This window comes from Dromiciops gliroides, chromosome X, assembly GCF_019393635.1.
Source record: "Dromiciops gliroides isolate mDroGli1 chromosome X, mDroGli1.pri, whole genome shotgun sequence".
Lineage (NCBI taxonomy): Eukaryota > Metazoa > Chordata > Mammalia > Microbiotheria > Microbiotheriidae > Dromiciops > Dromiciops gliroides.
In genome coordinates this window covers 63656274-63676721 of record NC_057867.1, presented here as the reverse complement: position 1 = coordinate 63676721, position 20448 = coordinate 63656274, and the positions used below count along the sequence as shown (strand labels likewise).

The following is a 20448-nucleotide window of genomic DNA, read 5'->3' as shown; positions in this document are numbered from 1 at the left end:
GTCCTCACAATTATCCTTTCATAATAAAGAGAAACACCACCCAAATAGAAAGAGCCATTCGACTTGTTGGGAGGATACACCCAGGAGTATTTAACAATCAGCTCTCAGGAGTGTGTGCGTGTGTGTGTGCATGTGTGCGTGTGTGTGTGTGTGTGTGTGTGTATGGGGGGGAACACACACACAAACACACACTTAGGTTTGATCTGCATTAATATTTTCTCCATTACTTTCTTAAATCTGGATAAGACAACAACAAATCAACAGCCCCCGATTTGGGGTGTTTGCTGATTTCTGAGGTACAAATGCTCACAGTGAAAATTTCACAATTGGCTCTCTGAAGCCAGGTCAAGCTGGCTTGAACACTGCCCTGGATATACAGAAATAAAGGCCTATAAGTAAAGTGGGGCTTTTATGGGCCACCCAAATGTCTGCAAATTAGTCCGAGTGGAAAAACCACTTAGTGTCATGCTCATACTAGGTGCTTGATAAATGTTGGCTGAATTGGGTTGGATTTAGCACAACTGGTGGAGGCAAGGTCTACTTCTTGGGTTAGGGCAGACAAGATGGCTAATACTCACACATGAACCTGATAACCACACACATTTTGAACCATTCTTGCAGTGGGAGACATGTTTGCAGCCATATTTTCTTACTTTCAATCAATATAAGGAAATTATTTCAGACAGGAAGGGATAGCACTTTTAACCACTGGCTCATAGCCCAAAGCTGATTCTTATGGCAGTGAAGCACAGTAGAAAGAACACTGGCTCTTGAGTTAAAGAACACGTGGGTTCCAATTCTGCCTTTGCTACTTACTAGCTGTATGACCTTGGACATGTCACTTAATCTTCACAGGCCCCAATGTCCTCATCTGTAAAATGAGGGGATGGAAGTAGCTGGCCTCTGCAGTCTCTTCTAGCTTTGGTATCTCTGATCTGATGGCTGACCAAGGCTAAGAGGACACTCTGTGACACCGGCCTCCACACAGCTGTCCTGATACAAAACTCCACTTTGGAGCCCAGGGAGGATTTGAAAGCTTACAAGATCGAGGGCTGGCTTGGTACACTGATTGAATCCCCTAGGTAATCACTAAACTTCTTGGAACTTGGCAGAAATGGCCAGTTCCTCTCCCAGTGACAAGGTCTATTGTATATCTTCCATGTACAATGCACACACATTTTAGAGGGTTTCTTACCTCAAACATCAGCTGAGTAAATTCCTCATTGCTAAGAAATGATGGTTTCCAGGCCCCTCTGGCACCAACAGCTTGCGCCTGGGTTTCCTTTTCTTAAAAGGAAGGAAAGAGAAGAGACTGAGATGACTAGTGGGAATATTTCCCTTTTCCCCAAAGTTCCAATCCATTTTGGAGCAGAGCCCCCACTGAAATCATGCTGAAGTTTTATTGGCGGCTAATTGCTTGTCATTTCAGTTGACCCTGTGTCTATCTTTGATCAAAGGAAGTGTTCCCGTCTGTCATTCTTGTTAAAGATTAAGGTTCCCCCCCTCTGATGCCTCTTTGAAGTTGGGTTCTTGGGTTCTTGAAGACTGGGCCTGGAAAGTCCAAACTTAGCCACCTCACACCAAGATTTTATCCATCAACTAATGACCTCTTTTGGTTACAACAGCTCCAGAAGGTGTCCACACACCAACTAAATCATGGAAGTATCTAGAAGTACCACAGTAAGCATGGAGTGCAAGAAAGTTACTGGTATGTGGCCTTAACCTACATAAGAGATTGGTAGGTTACTTACTTAATAGGCTGGGAGCCAGATGTCCCTTAGTAACAATTAGCAACCACCTTTTTAAAAAAGACCATCTTGGGGACAGCTAGGTGGTGCAGCAGCTAGGGTACTGGCCCTGGAGTCAGGAGGACCCAAGTTCGAATCTGACCTCAGACACTTACTAGCTGTGTGACTTGGGCAAGTCATTTAAGCCCAACTGCCTCAAAAAAAAAGACCATCTCAGATGCACAAAAAATTCAAGTGGTAGTGTTCCTATAGGAGTGTGAATAGTAAGCTAGCCTCAGAGACAGGAGGATTTGGGTTTAAGTCCTTGTCTCTGACATATATTGTTTATGTGACCCTGGGCAAGTCACATTCTTTTGGGGCCCCAAGTTCTCTCTAAGATTCTTAAGTTACAGAGAGGTACCAAGGTATGATAGTAGAGGGGGTTTTCTCATTGGGAATGCCTTCCCCTAAAGAAATCCCTGGGCCAGATTCAAAACAAACTTTCTTATAGTAGCTTAGCAAACTGAGCAGAAAACAAACTGGCATTGCATTGAAACATTCTGAACATATTAATCGCACCCCTCCCCTGCCTATAGGTCTCCTTTAAGGAAAAGAGGGGGTCATTTGGTCCAAACCCCTCATTTTACAGATGAAGAAACAGAGGCCCAAGATATTCAAGTGATTAGTCTAAGGTCATACAAGTAATACAAATAGCAGAGCCAGGAGTCAAACTCAGGTCCTTTGACATCAAACTTGGGGCTTACCGCACCAGAGCAAAGGCCTCAGTGCTTAAAGACACAGTGTGTTAGTTAAATGGGTAATCTGGCCTAAAAGGGACACTTTCTGAAGTGACCGTGGGCCAACTCTGCAAGTGTTTTGGCCAGAACGTGTACTGACGACTTCCTCATCTCTAAATCCTGTAGGTAGGCCTATGGAGGTGGGTAAAATATGAGGCTTAGCTCTTGTCTCTGGTTGGCCCACTAGTGTTGCTCCATCTAGGAACTTGAAAGACTGCAGGCTACCCTTCTTCCAGCCTCTGCCACCTCCACTTCATTGATCCTGAGGGAGAGCTACCATGTTGCCATGAGTGAACCTTAACAGAATCTTTGGATGACCACTTCCCTGCTCTCTTGGCTCCATACAGTCAGAAAATACCCAATCAAAATGGTGGCCCAACAGCTACTAACTGGCTAGGAATGCTGTCAATCATATAATAGGCAGAAAATACCCAATCAAAATGGCAGCCCAACAGCTACTATCTGGGCAGAAACACTGTCAATAATATAAACCAGGAACAAGTTGTAGGTTTTGAGGGTCTTGGGCTTTTTACTCAGGAAAAATTTCTCATGTATGCATCATCAATTTCATAATGGCATAGAATGGTAAGAGCTAGAAGGGTCTACAGGAACCATCTGGTTGAACATTCTCATTTTATTGAAGAGGAAACAGGCTCACAGGAGTGAAGTGACTTGCCCAGGGTCACAAGATAAGTTACTGGCAGGGACAGGCCTCCAGACCTAGTTCAATTTTCTTTCACCCAACTTTCCAATTCACTGCATTTCCTTGTCTTTAGAAGCAAAGAATAATGTATTCCCCCAACAACACTTGTTAAATGTCTCACTGGAAAAAGATTCTGTGACCTTTTCAGTGTTCAATTCTGCTTACCTCTAAATGTACCACTAAATTCATAGTTCCCCATGCTGCCCTTTTAACAAAGGATTAAAATCCCCAAATCGCTTGTAGTCTAACCTAATTATTCCATTACTACCTCTTAGATAAATACAAGTGGAAGGTTGTGGCAGCAGCAGAGATGAGATTTTGCCCAGTTATGCTTCTAATTATTTCCATTTTATTTTTCTTCTTTTGCATTGATTACAATGACATTTAAGCACCTGTCACAAACAAACTGCTGCGACTGAAGAGAATACTAGATTCTAAGAGCTGGACAAGCTCATTAAAGGCCTCCCAGGTCTGACTGCTTCCCACCCCCAGAATATACTCCTGGGAGAATGACCAACACAACTCTACTGCCCAGAATCTATTTTCACATTGAAAGTGGAAAACCACAGGACTGGCACCAGGTTTCCCCAAAAGGTACCTTTTTGCTTGTGTAAAAAGTCAATGGTCTTCTGCAATATGGTGGCCTTATCCATCTTGATGGGCTGGCCTTGCCCCTGGAGCATGCTGCAAAGCTCTCGAATGAGTACATTGAACTGATCTCTCCTTTTCTTTTCTGACTTGTTCCGGGATGCCCTGGGTAAAGAAAATACAAAAGCGTCACTGGCAAATGTGGTGCTAGGGATCAGAGAGAAGGCACTGGCTGGAGAGGCGAAGGGACAAGAATAAGGCGGTGACTCACTCTAGAGTGGGGGGAAGGTCAACATCGGAGCACCTGCCATCCATCTTATCCATTCATTCTCTAACAAACATACCAGAGCCAACATTCCTAATTTCCTGGAAGCCATTTCAATGGCCTCCGTTCCATCATGTTGTCTTAGTAGCCACCTAAAGATCATATCACAACACACTCCAGCTAACCATTGCTAGACCCCGGGATGATTAAAAAAGGGGCTTGGATCAAAGCCAATACTGAATTGGAAACACACGTACATGCACACTCACACACATGCACACACATATACACGCATATATGCACATGCCTGCATACTCACACACACACACACACACACACACACACACTCACACACCTATAAGCAGTATTTACTTGTTGGTCTGTGAACCTGAATTTGTCTGAGCTCTTCGGCCTGGCTAAATAGGTCTCAGGGCCCAAGCAGCAATCTCCTGAATGAAAAGGCTACGGAAGCTTCTTTTAGAATTGTGATTTTCTTACCTCTTTAACCTGTCCTTCTCTTCTTCATCCATTACTTCCTTTAAGCACCCAGGTTCTGAAATCAAAATAGAGCAATATTTTACTGGGTTCTTCAGTTTTTATTTTCTTGGTAGTGACTTGGAGTAAAGTGATATGACTAATTGTACCCTTTACTTTAGCAAGCATTCTTTTTTCTGCAAAGAATTCTAAGTGCTTTCAGAGTGTGATGATATGAAATTCCATTAAATCACTAATGTGGTGTGTGGATGGGCAACTAATCTTAGGTGCTTTATTGTGAAAGCTTCACTCAATATCTATAATAATACATTACAAATGTATGTATTTGCAAAGCTTTTAAAAGGACATTCAGTGCAGGTACACAATTTCTCTTGAAAAATAAACTCACCGTCAGTCTGGTCTCTCAAAAGAGTTTAACTCCCTCTACCTTCAACAGAAGTTAAGTAAGGAAAGGGAATTGGGAAATAACCAATTTGTTTGAAATGACTAGCCCTCCACATGAAAGAAGATGAGTACCGCAACAAAGATGAGATAAAGGTCTCTGATCTTTGATCTTTGACCTTCTCTGACAAAGGTCCCAGATATAGAAGGGATGGATTCAAACTTTTAAGAGTAAGAGCCATTCCCTAATTGATAAATGGTCAAAGGAAAAACAGGCAACTTTCAAAGAATGAAATTCAAGCCATCAATAATGATGAAAAAAAAAAACACTCCAAATCACTAATATTTGGAGAAATGTAAATTAGAGCATCTCTGAGGTTCTACCTCACACCAATTGGATTGGCAAAGCTGACAAAAAGGGGGAAATTTTAAAAAATGATGGAGGGGTTGAAGGAAAACAGGTACAGTGACGCATTGTTGGTGGAGTTGGGAATTGGTGAAGTTGGGAATTAGTCTAGCCATTCTGGAAAGCAATTGGGAGCTCTAGCCCCAAAGCCACTTATTAGCAAGACTACTATAAAGTTTTACTCCAATAAGATCAAAGGAAGCTGAAAATCAGGACCCAAATATACACAAATATTTATAACAGCTCTTTTTGTGGCAAAAATGGAAACTAAGGGGGATGTCCATCAATTGGGGAATGGCTGAACAATTATTACATAGGAATATAATGGAATATTCTACTCTAAGAAACGAGGAAAGGGTTGGTTTCAGAGAAACCTGTAACTGATGCAAAGTGAAGTGAGCAAAACTGGGAGAGCAGTTGATACAACAACAACATTGTGAAGATAAACAGTTCTGAAAGATTTCAGAACAGCGATCAATGTAGCAACCAACCACAATTCTAGAGGATCGATAAATGAATAGGTTACCCATACTTCCTGACTCAGGTGGTGGACTCAGGGTACATAATGAGACATACATTTTTTGGACATGTCCAATGTGGGGATTTGTTTTTCTTGACTATGCATACCTGTTACAAGGGTTTAGTTTTTCTTTCTTTTTCTAATGGAGGGCAGAGGGTGGAAGCAGGGAGAAGATAAATAAATGCCTGCCCCAACTGCCTCCAAAAAAAGAGTGCTGGGCCTGGAGTCATGAGGACCTGAATTCAAATACAGCCTCAGACACTTACTAGCTGTGTCATCCTGGGCAAGTCACTTCACACTGATTGCCTCCAAAAGAAAAAAGAAAAGAACTGCCTGTTAATTGAAAAAAATTCATAAAAATAAGTGAACTCAAGACTTTTAATGCTTTTTGAGATAGCTGAAGGAACCAGAGCCTTGAGAAACAAAAGGTTCTTTTTCCACTCAGCTTCTAACCTACTTTCATTTAGACCCCACTAACATCCATCAAAGCCTAAAGGTCAAAATAAATGTTAAGGACAAGTCAGGAATGTTCTGTGTGCAGAGAAAAAGCTGGAAAGGAGCCGGATCCTCCCCATTCTCCTTCCTTCCCCATACACTTAGCGAATTCTCCTTCATCCTAGCCACTTGTGCACATGTCTAAGCCCTCTGTATAAACACATAAACTCCTCGGGGGTTAGGATGAGACCTCATTCATCTTTGTATGTCCTAGATTATAAACTGCTTATAATCAGGGACTTTCTTTTGTCTCTTTTTGTATCCCCAGTGTTTAACACTCTGCCTGGCACATAGCAGGTGCTTAATAAATGCTTATTGAATAAACAAAAGGACTACCTAACACAGGGCCTTGCACATACACACACACACACACACACACACACACACACACACACAGAGAGTAGGTGCTACTCAATCCATGTCACTGAATTTTAAAAAATCACTTACAGAATCTTGACCTTTCTAAGTGAAGCCCTCTTAGGTGGGTTAAGAAGACATGGGATGAATCTAAACTATTTTATCAGATCTGGAAAGTCAGGTAGTCCAACATCCCTCCCCAACACACCATTTTATAGACGTCCAAAATGAGGAAATAAGTGGCAGAATCAGGATTAGAACCCAGTCCACTGCACTATGGCATTATGAATCTAGAAAAAAAGGGGGGGGGATGTAACTCCCAACATTGCAGGGGAGATAGCAGGAAGCTCACCTCCTCTCTACTGCAGGTCTCACTAAGTGCTGAGGTCTCTCGTGCAATGCAATTGAGGCCAGGCAGGAAGGGGGTGCTTGAACGCCTCTCCCTCCCTCAGATTGGGGAATCACCGAGGACTGAAATGCACACCCTCTCTCTTTCCCCTGCAGGCTACTGGGGTATCCTCCACTTCTCCAGTGCTGATCTCTATTAGTTGACAATGCTCTCACCCTTGGGATGATGGGAAGCCATCTGCTGGATTTGGAAAATCCCAGGGCTGCCAACATAAGTAAAGAAACACTCCCGGAAGGAGGCCTTGGGCTCGGTGCCCACTGGGGGGATAGGAAGGAACCACTAGACTGACCTTTTTCAGCGAGCTGGAGAACACAAGGCTCACTGCTATGAAGGTGGGTGGGGTAGTGGAAGCCATTTGGACACGTCTCAGCCATGGGCAGAGCAGACCTGTTTGGAATCGGTGTCCTAGCAAACCAGCTCCCCAGCAGAAGCCCAAGGCTTCCTGCCTACGGTGCTTTCTTCCAACTTAACGCCTGACACATTTGAAAATGTCACACTGAAAAGATGGGGTTGCAATTATTCTTTAGAAAAATCAAAACCAGAACTCCAAGAAAGTTTACATTAAAAAGGTAATCGCTTTTCCCCCCGTGCTAGCCTTAATCCATGGGGAGAGCTCCAAATGAGCACCCAGAGGTGCAAAGCACTAATGTGCTGCCTGCAAAACTTCCCTGACCTTTAATACCCATAGTAATTGGAGACCGCCACTGGCCATTCACACGGCTCTCCACCAAGAATGTCTGAACAATAAAGAGCTGGTTTCTGAACCAACTTTCTTGAATCTGGACAGCCAATTCTTTTTGGACTGCACATGAAAATCTCTGGAAGGAATTGCCCACGGAGAACTTATTTCTGTTTTTTAAAGTTGCCTTTTTATTTGCAAGCTTATCGTCCTCATTATTCTCAGATTCACTGGGAGTGCCTGAGGTACCCATGCCCCTTACCCTTGGGGTTACAGTGTTTATACTTAATTAACCAGGAGAAAGACAGAGACACAGAGACAGATAGAGAAGACGGAGAGGACAGAGGGAAAGACAGAGAGCGAGACAGAGACATAGACATAGAGACAGAGGAGAGACATACAGAGAAAGAGAGAAAAAGAGAGCAATACAACAAGAGATAGAGAAAAAAGGCTAAGGAGGGACAGAGAGCAAGAGAGATAGGGAGAGGGTAACAGAAACAAAGAGAAATGGACAGATTCAGAGAGACAAAGGCACCAGAGAGACAGACAGAGATGGAGACACCAGAGAGATTGAGAGGAGCTAGAGAGAATGAGAGAATGAAGGAGAGACAGTCAGAGACACAACAAGAGAGACAAAGACAGAGGAACAGAGCCAGAGATGGCTGATGTCCCTGCAAAGTCTACCTGGTGCCTTGGTCTCCTTGGATGTGAACTGGCTTGCTTCCAGGCCAGCCCGCTCCTCAGTTTCTCCCATGTTAGTCAGAGACATGGTTTGTACTCCTTTATTTTGTACCTATCAAGAAAAGAAAACAGAGTTTATGTAAATGGGAGTAGCAATAGCTATATCTAGGAGAATGTTTTCCACATTGTATGTGGTTAAGAAATACTTGTCAAGTCAATGAACACACAGATACGAACACTGTACCTTAATGAAGCTGGCTAATAATAATAACAACAACAACAGCACACATTTATTTAGCATCTTCTATGTGCCAAGCACTGTGCCAAGGACTTTATAAATATTATCTCATTTAATCCTCAAAACAAACCTGGGAGGTAGGTGTTATTATCCCCATTTTATAGATGAGGAAACTGAGGCAAACAGGGGTTCAGTAACTTGCTCGGGGTCACACAGCTAGGATGTGTCTGAACTCAGGTCTTCAGACGCCAGGCCTCTATATACTCTTTCTGCTTCTGTGCTCATTTGGCCTCTTGGCTGTTCCACGAACAAGACATTCCATCTCTCCGCTCTGGGAATCCTCTCTGGCTGTCCCCCATGCCTGGAACATTCTCCCTCCTCCCCTCCCAACTATTGACCTCCCTGGCTTCCTTTGTTTTATTTAGTTCTTTCAGTCATGTCTGATTTTGTGATCCCATTTGGGGTTTTCTTGGCAGAGATGCTGAAGTGGTTTGCCACTTCTTTCTCTCCAGCTCATTTTACAATTGAAGAAACTGAGGCAAACAGGGTGAAGTGACTTGTCCAGGGTCACACAGCTAGGCAGTATCTGAGGTGGGATTTGAACTCAGGTTCAAAGAGGAATCTTCCTCACTCCAGGCCTAGTGCTCTATCCACTGTACCATCTGGCTTCCTTTAAGTCCCAGCTAAAATCCCACCTTCTCCAGGAAGCCTTCCCCAACCTTTCTGAATTCCAGGGCCTTCCCTCTGTAAATTATTTCCTATTTGTCCTGTATAGAGCATATGTACATATTTGTTTGTACACTATCTCCCCCATAAGACTGTAAACTCCTTGAGGGTAGAAACCATCTTTAGCTCCCTTTGTATCCCCATTGCATAGCACTCTGCCTGGCACATAGTAGGCACTTACTATTTATTTATTGATACATGCTTATAAATAATATTTCCCATACAAAACTGTCAGATTTATGGCATACCCTTCCAATCATGGGATGATTGACTCAAGGCTGGAAGGGACCTTAGAGATATTTTAGTCCAACTCCCTTAGTTTACAGATAAGGAAACTGAGGCTCTGAGAGGTTAAATCATTACTTCCAGGTCACAGAGCCAATCACTGGGTTGATCAAGATATCTGTGTCTCTCTAAAATCACAAATCTATCATTTCTGGTAGAGATCCTTAACCTTTTTGTTTGTCATGGACCTGCTCCCCGCTTTGGGCCTGGTGCCCCCAAGGGCCCCTTCCCAGAATACTATTTTTAAATGCATAACATAAAAATACATAAGAACAGACATACCCACAAAACCCCACAGATTACATGGAATACAGATAACAATTTTGAAAAGCAAACAAACTCAGATGCACGGGCCCCTTGAATACCTGATTTAGGGAATTTAACCCTTCTGATGGTATGCTCTGGGGAATTTGGGGGTGACTAGCCTCAACTACATTATAGGTAATTCCCAGGTAAGAGCCATAGCTCCTAATTCAAAGCCCCTCCCCCAGCTCTTGCCCATAGTGGCACACACTCAAAGACTGTTAAGTCACTGAACAACTTTTTCTCCTGCTGGGAAAAAGGATTCCCAACAATAAGCTCACTTGAGCCACCCTCCATGTGCTAATCTCTTCCAAGAGAAAAAAAACAGAGAGAAAATTATCCATAGAAAAAGCATTCAAAACCTAAAAAGAGGTCGTGGGTCGATACAATCAGATATTCCTAAGTGCTCAGAACTGCTATGTGCAAACTAATATCTAATTAGAGCAGTGCAATTTTAAACTGAACAATGAGAAGGCTTAACAAGCCCGCAATATGATATTACTAAAAGATAATAGAGTAATCCTCGACACAAGTCTCCTGCCCCTGTTCCTGTCTGATATCTTTTGGTGCCTGTAGCAGTGATCCTGGGTATCAAGTCCAGGCCTGGGGATGGCCTCTGTCAGCAACCAATCTGGCTAAGTTCAAGAAGAGGCTTCATGCCACAGAGCTGGCTAAGCAGGGGTGATTGTCTGGGGACAGGACAACTTGTTTTGTTGCTGTTTGCTTAGTATTTTATTTTTCCCCCAATTACATGTAAAAACCAATTTTTAGGGGCAGCTAGGTATCACAGTGGCTAGAGCACCAGCCCTGGAGTCAGGAGTACCTGAGTTCAAATCTGGCCTCAGACACTTAACATTTACTAGCTGTGTGACCCTGGGCAAGTCACTTAACCCCAATTGCCTCACTAAAAAAATTAAAAAACAAAACAAAACAAAACCCAATTTTTAACATTCGTTTTTAAACCTTTGAGGCAACTCTTTTTAAACCCAATTTACCTGCACTGCCTACCTCCTAAGGCCAGTGTGGGTGATGTGCTTGGGGAAGTCTCCCACCCCACAGATCAAAGGCCTGCTGGATCAATGGGCAGAGTGCCCATAATCAGACATCTTTTAAAATACTGAAGAAGTATGGAAAGGCTCAAAATCACCTTTGAAAGGCTCTCAATTGGGTTTTTCATTTTGTTTCTGGGTTTTTTTCTGCCTTTTTGTTTTGGTCTTTGAAATTTCTGGAACTTTTTCCCTTCCTAAGTCAAGACCAAATATAGAGAGGGGGGAAAAAATGGGCTAAGGGAATGGAAGATGAGATCATTTCATAATGAGCAACTGGATTTCTTTATTTCAGATTTAATCACTCAGCCATGGCTGACTTGGTCGATTGTGATGAGATATATAATCAAAATGTAATTGAGATGAGGTGTATAATCAAAGAAGTTTTCACTCTTAATCCCTCTGTTTCAGTACTGCTAGGACCTAAGCCTGAAGCCAGGCCTCAGGCGGAGCAGGACCCACTCTGGACACTTGCTGAGCAAATTCCCTAAGCCTCCTACAGCATCCTATCTTGGCCTCCACCAAAGGCCCAAAGCAGTCAAACAATTCATATAAGACATTCAGTCACATCTGGTTAGAAAAACAAAATTCTCAACACTTAAAGATATCAAAGGTTCAATGCTGAATCAAGCTAATTCAAATAATAAGCATTCATTAAGTGCTTACTGTATACCGGGCACTGTGCTAAGAATCTTCACAATTCTTATCTCATCTGGCCCTCACAACAATCCTGGGAGATAGGTATTATGATGATTCCCCTTTTACAGATGAGAAAACAGAAAAACAGCATTCTGCTTACTTGCCCAGGGCCACACAGTTAGTAAGTATCTGAGGCCAAATTTGAATTCAGGTCTTCCTGAGTCCAGACCCAGTGCTCTAGCCACTGCATCAATAAGACCACTAGATTGATGTTCTCTGCTTCACTCAGTGAGGGCCCACTGGCTAGGCCAGGGGCTGAATGCTTGTACCAACTACCCAGGACTATTTTGTGGGCATAATATTATACCCTGTGGCTAGTTGGCATACTAGGTGGCTTCTGGGCCTAGAGTCAGGAAGAGTGCCCAGCACATAGTAGGTGCTCATCCATTATTTATTATTATTACCATTCTACTTATTATCTGGGAGAGGGGAAACCAGAAGAATACATGAGAACATCACGGCTCGAATTCAGCCAGGAGCTAAGTGTATTGACTGGAGTAGCTAATATTTTTGGATGACTGTACTAGATAGATTGTCTCTCCCTCTCAACCCCAATTCAAGAGAAAAAAAATGAGTATTTCAATTAGCTCTTCAGGGACAATAATGATAACAACAATTTTAATATTCAAACATTACACATATAAAAAGAAACAATCATGATTTGCAAATCTAATACAAATTCCAACGAACATTTGGAATTGTTAACTCATTCACTTTTTCTGCAGAAAGTTGAATTTCAGCAAGGTTTTATATGTGCTCTCCCTCCCCCCCCCCATCTCTCTCTGAAGCATCCTACAATAGAAAATGGAGTAATGACTAGATGGGTGGTGATGGCTAGCAAACAAATTAAGGACAAGAGAAGAGGTAAGAGCTATTTTAGAGAAAGCCAAAGGCCCTGTGGGGCAGCTAGGTGGTGCAGTGGATAGAGCACTGACCCTGGAGTCAGGAGGACCTGAGTTCAAATCTAGCCTCAGACACTTGGCACTTACTAGCTGTGTGACCCTGGGCAAGTCACTTAACCTCAATTGCCTCACCAAAAATAAAAAAAAACCAACAACAACAACAAAATGTTTAACACTCATTGCCCTGCTAAAAAAAACCAAAAAATACCAAAACAAAAGCCAAAGGCCGCAAAGGGACAGGAGTCACTGCTGGGGTACAAGGGATAATGATCAAGATGCCCAGATGCCCTAACCGCTCAGATTTTATCTTGCTTCTTTTTGTTTGTTTTTTGTCTGCCTTTGCACAGGAAAGACAGGATAAAAATGGCCTCTATGAAGCTGATGACTAAGATAAGGAGAGAGATAGTAAATAGAACCCCCATGCTTCTTGAGATGAGTTTAGAAAAGCAGGCCCAGTGGATCACCACCCCAGGAAACTGAAAGGCCACCTGGATATGATTACTGAACACTCTCAGTGAGTGATATTCGAAGGAGTATGGTAATGGGTGGGGCAGAATGTACCTAGAGATGGGCTTGGCTCTCATTTATTTAAAAAAAAGTCGGGGAGGGGCAGGTGCAAGAGCAATAGTTTGTAAACCACAGGCTACTTGATTCCTGGCAAAATTATGCGAATGGGGATCTCAAAGCACTAACTTAAATTAAAAAATAATTAATGAGAAACTACCCCCCCACACACACACACATTTCTTTAAAGTATAGCTTTGTGGGGATGTGAGCATTTAATTTAATGCACCATTCAAGTGTATTTAAGGGTAAGCAGGCCAACCCTTTATTCCTCTCTACTACTAGCTCATTTTATTAATTCTCTCCAGGGTTAAAGTCTAGGAGGTACAGCCTGAAACAATCTCAGAAATGACCAAAATTCTCCAAATTCTCTAACTGCTTTGGCTTTTAACCTAGAGTAAAATTAGGAAAATTTCTTCTCCCCTGAGACCGTTCCCCCCTCTCTAAATCTCAAATGACCAATTTACACACTTAGGTAAAAATTACTCCTAAAGGATTTTCAATTTCTTAGCTGCATCCATAGCATGAAAAGACAAACAAACAGTCAGGCAAGTTATGGAGGTATAGAAGCGGGGCTTGGAGCCAGGACAGCTTCTTCCTCTGCTCTTCCCAAGTATGCAGGAGTAAGGGGAAATGCAGTTTGCCCAGTACTGTCATTTGGGGGAGAGCAGAGGGAAGAATGGAATTAACTGCTGAATAATACTCCACTCCCACCCACTGTCCCAATGACAAAATAGGCCCAATCTCAATTCTAGTCACCCAAAGCCCGGCGTACCTTTGGTTTCCCTGTGTGCTTCCTCTTGGTGGGACTCATCCTCTCAAATCTTGCTATTTTGCCTCTGCCTCTGCTACCTGGTGTCTCCCCTCAAGGATGTTGAATGGTCCCAAACGAAGCTGAGCTCTCCCGCACGCCTCTCACCCGTCTAACCCAACGCTTCTCTCTGCTCCCAGGGAGGCCTTTTAAAGCCTCTGTGAACCTGGTGAGGTCTTCCAAAAAGTTTACGACCCCTGGTTCTCAGCAGCATGGGTCTTCAACAAGTTACAAGATAGGCGGGGAAATGCTATGCTATAGATACAATTTACCTAGATTTTTGCCAAGCATCTGTTTAGCAATACATCTTGCAAATCTTAAGGGAAAGGTAGAGTCAGGCCTGGTTGAATGGTTGATGCAATGTCAACTTGGAAGCAGACAGTGTCCTAGGGATTTGGGCTGCTTAATGCTTTTATCCTGAACTTGGAGAAAGGTATGCAACTGCATAATTTTCAGATTTGCAGATGGCATTGAGCTAACACGCTGGATGGTGATACATTTGGATCATAGCAATGATCCAAAAAGATATGAACAGGCTAGAACGTGGGGCCAAATCTAATAAGATGAAGTGGTATAGTTCTAGATTGCAGTGTAGTTAAAAAAAAATCAACTTTGCAAGCACAAGGGTGTGTTGACTTTGTTCCCGTTGTGTTCCCCACTAGAGCATCAGCAACTTGAGGCCCAGGATTTTCTTTTGCCCTTTCTTTCCATAGCCAGTGCTTAGCACGGTGTCTGGCACGCAGTAAACACGATAACTAAATGCCTGTTTCCAACCATCCTAGGAGTCAGCCGAGGTTCCCAGCCTGGATGCCATCCCCTGCTCCCCAATCTCTCAGCTCCTGTAGTCGATCCAGTCTGTTTTCAAATTTCATCATTTCCACCTTCACAATACATCACACATATAGGGCCCCTTCTTCTCTACTCGCATAGTCAGCACCCAAATTTCTGGCTCTCACCTGGACTAGTGCAATAGCCTGTTAACTGGACTCTGCACCTCAAGTCTCTCCCATTCCAATCTATCCTCCTGTCAGCGCCCCAATCCCCTCCCCACCTCCCTGTTCTCCTCTCCTCCCCATCCCCTACTGCCCTGTTCTCTCCTCCCTCCTTCAGTTCTAATGGCTCCTTATTGCCTCCAGGATCAAATATAAGTTCCTATGATTTGCATTACAAATCTTTGAGAACCTATCTACTCTTCCAATCTTAGACTCCACTCCCTACAGTGCTCCAGAATCCAGCAAACACAACATTCTAGCTTTCATTTCTTTACTATCCACCCACCTGGAATGGGTGACTTCGAGGATGAAATAAGGAAATTGTGAGGAAGAGAAGGTCAAAGGGACAAGATGAGTTCAGGTTTCAGTTGCTGACTTTAATGGGGTGGTAGGAAGATATCCAGGGTGTCAAAGAAGGCTGTTGGAGAAATGGATATGCAGCTCAGGGGAGAGATTGGGATGGGCTATGTGGCTCTGAAGTTACCTATGAAGAAGTAGAACCGAATCCATGGTAGTAGATGTAACTACCAAGGAAGACAGGGTAGAGAAAGAAGAAAAAAGACCCATTACAGAGCCCTCTAGAACACCCTCACTTAGGGGGAATGCATGATGGCAAGTCAGGCATCTGAGCAGCCAAGGAGAAAGGAGAGAATTGGGTTGAAGAAGTTAAGGCAAGTGGGAATACATAAAAGGAGGGGGTCAGTCAGTACTGAATGCTACAGAAAGGTCAAGAAGGAGGAGGACTGGGGAAAGACCCATCAGCATTAGCATTGAAAAGATAGACCATTGTTGACCTTCGAGAGAGCCAGACTGGCAAGGATTTGAAGGTGGTACCAGGAAGAAGAGGCACAGAAGCCATTAGAATTCATTACTGAAGGAGAGGAGAGCTTTTAATCACTGATATTCCAAACCTTATCCATACTGCACAACCACATACTGAAAATGGGAGTCCAGATATATGCAGGAGTCAGAGGAAGGTATGGAAATGCAAGAAAATGATGGGAATCCAGACCTTCTTTAATAGATTGAAAATCGAAGTGTCTTCTCACAGAACAGGGGCAAAAAAGATTCAGCTACCATATGTGAGGGCAGTAGGGTGACGTAGTGGATAGAGCAGCAGGCCTGGAGTCAGGAAGATTCATCTTCCTGAGTTCAAATCTGACCTCAGACACTTACTAGCTGTGTGACCCTGGGCAAGTCACTTCACCCTGTTTGCCTCAGTTTCCTCATCTCTAAAATGAGCTGGAGAAGGAAATTGCCAACTACTACAGCATGTTTGCTAAGAAAACCCCAAAAGGGAACGCAAAGAGTTGAACACGACCAAAAAAATGACTGAACAACAAAATGTGAATTCCCAATTATTTGTTAATATTTTTCCAAAGTTTGATAGAATCTTAGCCTGCCTGCTAGCACGTACCTTAACATTTCATAGTAGAAAATACCCAGATAGAATCATGGGCAACAAATTCCATACCCCAAAACTCTGCACCCGTGTCCCAATTGTGTAAAGACCCTTAAAAAGAAGGGCAAAGGGTACCCAAATCACACAGGTGAAAAGCTTATTGAGGAGAAGGTGGGTCTCAGTTTGTGCTCCTGTCACACCGGATGAGGAACTTGATTTAGCCTAAATTTATTTTATTTATATTTATTTATTTTATATCCTTTATGGATATGGTCATGGAAAGACTGAACCAGATGAAAGATAGCTTTTGAAAAACAAAGGTTCAGTAATCCCAGCCATAGTATAGTGGTGTTGGGGAATGCAGCAAATGAAATCGAGCAAACATCAACATGCAAATCTGCCATGATCTAAACAAGCGGGAAATGTCTAAGAGGTCTTATTGTCCAATAGAAAGATAAACGTTTAGCAGGGCCCTAGTCACTGCCTTAATGATGAAACTGGTTTCCCTCAACAAATTCGTCAATAAAAATGTTTGTTAATTCAGCACATTCTGCAGAATCCAGGGAAGATGTCTTTGTTGTCACGTAAAGGCTTGGGGCTGGGAGTTGACCTCCTGCTTAAGCCCAAACTGGGTGGGAGGTTGGGGTGAAATATAACAATGTTGTGAGTAACCCTGGGAATACTGTCTACCTTCTCTTGGCTTGCTACATTCTGCTCAAAACTGGTTTTAAAAGAACACAGAGAAATCAGGGAAAGGATAAACAAGTTTTAGGACAAAATGCAAATAAAAAGCCTGGGAAAAAAGCAGCCCCCTAAGAGGAGAGGTCATGAAAATGTGGGAGCTTCTCTTAAGGGGATGAGGAGTATGATATTCCCAGTGCTATCTTGAGGCAAATTGAAAAGACAAATGGAGAGGGTTGGGAGGCGACTGGTTATACCCTGAGGGGGGAAGAGGTGCAAAAAATTCAGTTGCACAGCTACCCGAAGGACCCCTGCTGGGCTAGGCACAAAAGAGCTGGAACCAAGGCTAAAGGCCTGGCAGACCTGGCTATCTCAATGGTAGGGCTAGGGAACTTTGTGGAAGGAGGAGAACAGAAAGCAACAGACTGGGGAGCAGGCGACATATTGTTGGGAGGGGCAGCAGCTGCAAAGGAAAGGGGGAAATGGTGGGGCTGTCCCTGCACCAAGCCAATAACCAGATTCAAATCTGGAGCTAAGAAACAATGAATCACAGAGCCATAAAAAGGAGGGGATGGGGGGGGGACCTGCTGTGTGCAGGAGAAAGTACACTGGGTCCAAGGGCCTACCACCTGTGTGACCTTGGGCAAGTCACTTTCCCTGGCAGGGCCTGAGATCCCTTCAAATTCTAAATCTGTGATCCTAGTGGACTTGAAAGGTTATAGGCAGGGAAGCTTAACTTCTTTTTTTTTTAATCACAGACAATGATGCCTGGTGATCAGAATCAGGTTTCTAAATGCATAAAATACATAGGATTACAATTGAAATAGTTGCCAAGATATTAAGAAAAAAGGTTCATATACTCCAGGTTAAGAACTCCTGGTCTAGGGGAAGAAAGACGATTCTTTCAGTGACCAGTTCCATGCCTCATTTGTGAGGACCTCAATGCCAAGGTGATATTATAAGTCTGTAAAGACTGTGTAGGTCCCTGGGGGAGGGGAAAGTTTTTGTGAGTGTCTATGAGCTGCCATATGAGTCTCTACCTGTATTCTCTGTTGTGTGTACTAAATTTGTCCAGTGTCCTATGCCTTGTCAGCTTGGTGCTTATAAGTAAAATGTTGACACCTGTCGTTGTTCAGTCATGTCTGACTCTTTGTGGCCCCATTTGGGGTTTTCCTCATCTGTAAATGAGTTGGAGAAGGAAATGGCAAAGAGGGCAAAATGATTTGCCCAGGGTCACATAGCCAGAAGGTGTCTGAGGCCAGATTTGAACTTATGAGGATGAGTCTTCCTGACTCCAAACCCAGCATTCTATCCCTTGTGCCACCTAGCTGTCCTATGGACACCTAGATGAGAGTTAGAAATGAATGAAATTCTGATAGTCCTCTTGGTTGGTTTGAGCCAAATACAGGGATTACTTAGAAGTACCTAAATCTTCATTTAGGTAGGTATGAATCCAAGGCTTTTAATTATGGGTTATAGGTTATATCTGGGGATCATATTGCCAGGCTCTTTGTCTACCCTACTATTCGTAAGAATGCCTATGCCTGGATCAATAGTGCACCTCTAGTGAAGGCATCACACCCTAGACCTCTAAAACATCAATGTAGCCTACACTTAAAAACAACAACAACAATGATAATAATATTTCTTTAAAACAAGCCAAGGCGGCTCCCAGGACATAACTGGATTTGCCACAAGCTCATCTCTACCATGGGAGCAGCTGGGTGATGCAGTAGACAGAGTGCTGGGCCTGGAATCAGAAAGACTGATCTTCCTGAGTTCAAACGTAGCCTCAGATACTTACCAGCTGTGTGACCCTGGACAAGTCACTTCATCCTGTTTGCCTCAGTTTCCTCATCTGTAAAAGGAGCTGGAGAAAGAACTAGACAACCACTGTCCAGTTATCTCTGCCAAGAAAACCCCAAGAGGGGTCACTAAGGGTCAGACACAACTCAATAACAACAACAATCACAACCACCACCATCAACTTCTCTACCATGACAGGCCATATTCAAACCAGGAGGATTCTCAATGTTAAATCACCTCTGTGTCTCATTTTGCCCCAACCCAGATACCTCAGGTAACTTCTACAGTTGATGTGCAGTTAAAGCATTCAGTTTGCTACCTGCTAGCAACCCAATACTACCATTAAGTTAAGAGGCATAAGTCATTTATGCAGGACAGAAACTAGCTGGAAAACGATAGAAAATCACCACTTTAATACAATAGAAAATCATCACAGTTCACATTCTGGTGAGTACAGGAAACATTTTGTTTCCCTAGTAGTTGAAGGCTAGAACCCCTACAAAAACTCACAACTCTAATAGGGGAAAGCCTGGCTATGTTTGGGGGCAAAGGGCAGTATCAGGGGTCTGGAAACACAAGTGATGGCCATGTGTGAATCCCTGCTGTGATGTCCAGCCAGTCTCTGCAGCTTACCTCGGCCACTTGTCCAGGCCATCTCATCTAGGGGAAGTATATATTTGGAAGTGAGGGTAAAAGAAAAACAAAATATGTCAACAAAACCCTTTCTAATAAATATGTTTTCAAATTGTGTCACCTCCAGCACTGTTTGTTTCTGGGTGTTCCTAGGCTAGCTCAGCTGCTCTTCTTGTCTCTCTTTTTTGGGTGTCATTTCTATTTTTTCAGATAACATAGCAGATATAGAGGTGTTAGGAGTCCAAATGATGGTTACACTGTCCATGATTCTGAGAAAAGTTTGTTACAAAAATGCTGACTACTAGATTACATTTTTTTTATCTGTTGGTTCTGTTCCTAGGTTCATCATAAATGCTCTTGGGACAACGTGACTTACTTGGATTGCATAGCAACTTTTCTACACTCTTTTTTTGCCGTCCATCACTCTTTCCTCACCCACTCTCCTCTGTGACATTTGGCAAATAAATTTTACTTTCTAAATTGTTTATTTCCCTAGGCTGCCACATGTCTCCATTAAAATAGCTTTGGGGCTATTTTAATTTCATCATGGTGGTGATTACTTTACAGTGATTGAACTTCTGTAGGAAACAGCACGTTGATATGGCTTTTCCTTGATTTCCCACTTTTGAGCATCAATTGTTTCTTTGGATATGTGAGGATAGAAAGTGCAGTTACATACAGTGTTTTCTTCTCCTCTTTATCTTTTCACCTAATTTGATGTTCGTTCTGACCTCTACTCTAATGAGCTGATGGTCTGACTACATGCAGCCAGTTGATTTAGAAATTATTTCCATATTGGTAACCAATTGTTTCCTATCTGCTAAGATATAATCAGTATAATTAAAATTGTCCATGGC

General features: G+C 43.0%; 1 protein-coding gene across 1 annotated transcript in view; it reads right to left on the bottom strand.

Moving 5' to 3' along the window:
- The window catches only part of PASD1 (PAS domain containing repressor 1), an 84738-nt gene extending 70658 nt beyond the window's left edge, over positions 1 to 14080 (bottom strand). The window contains 5 exon segments of the mRNA XM_043974665.1: positions 1196 to 1287; positions 3826 to 3980; positions 4579 to 4633; positions 8507 to 8615; positions 14042 to 14080. Of these exon segments, the coding sequence (XP_043830600.1) occupies positions 1196 to 1287; positions 3826 to 3980; positions 4579 to 4633; positions 8507 to 8615; positions 14042 to 14080 (450 nt within the window).
- Positions 14081 to 20448: the final 6368 nt, after the last annotated feature.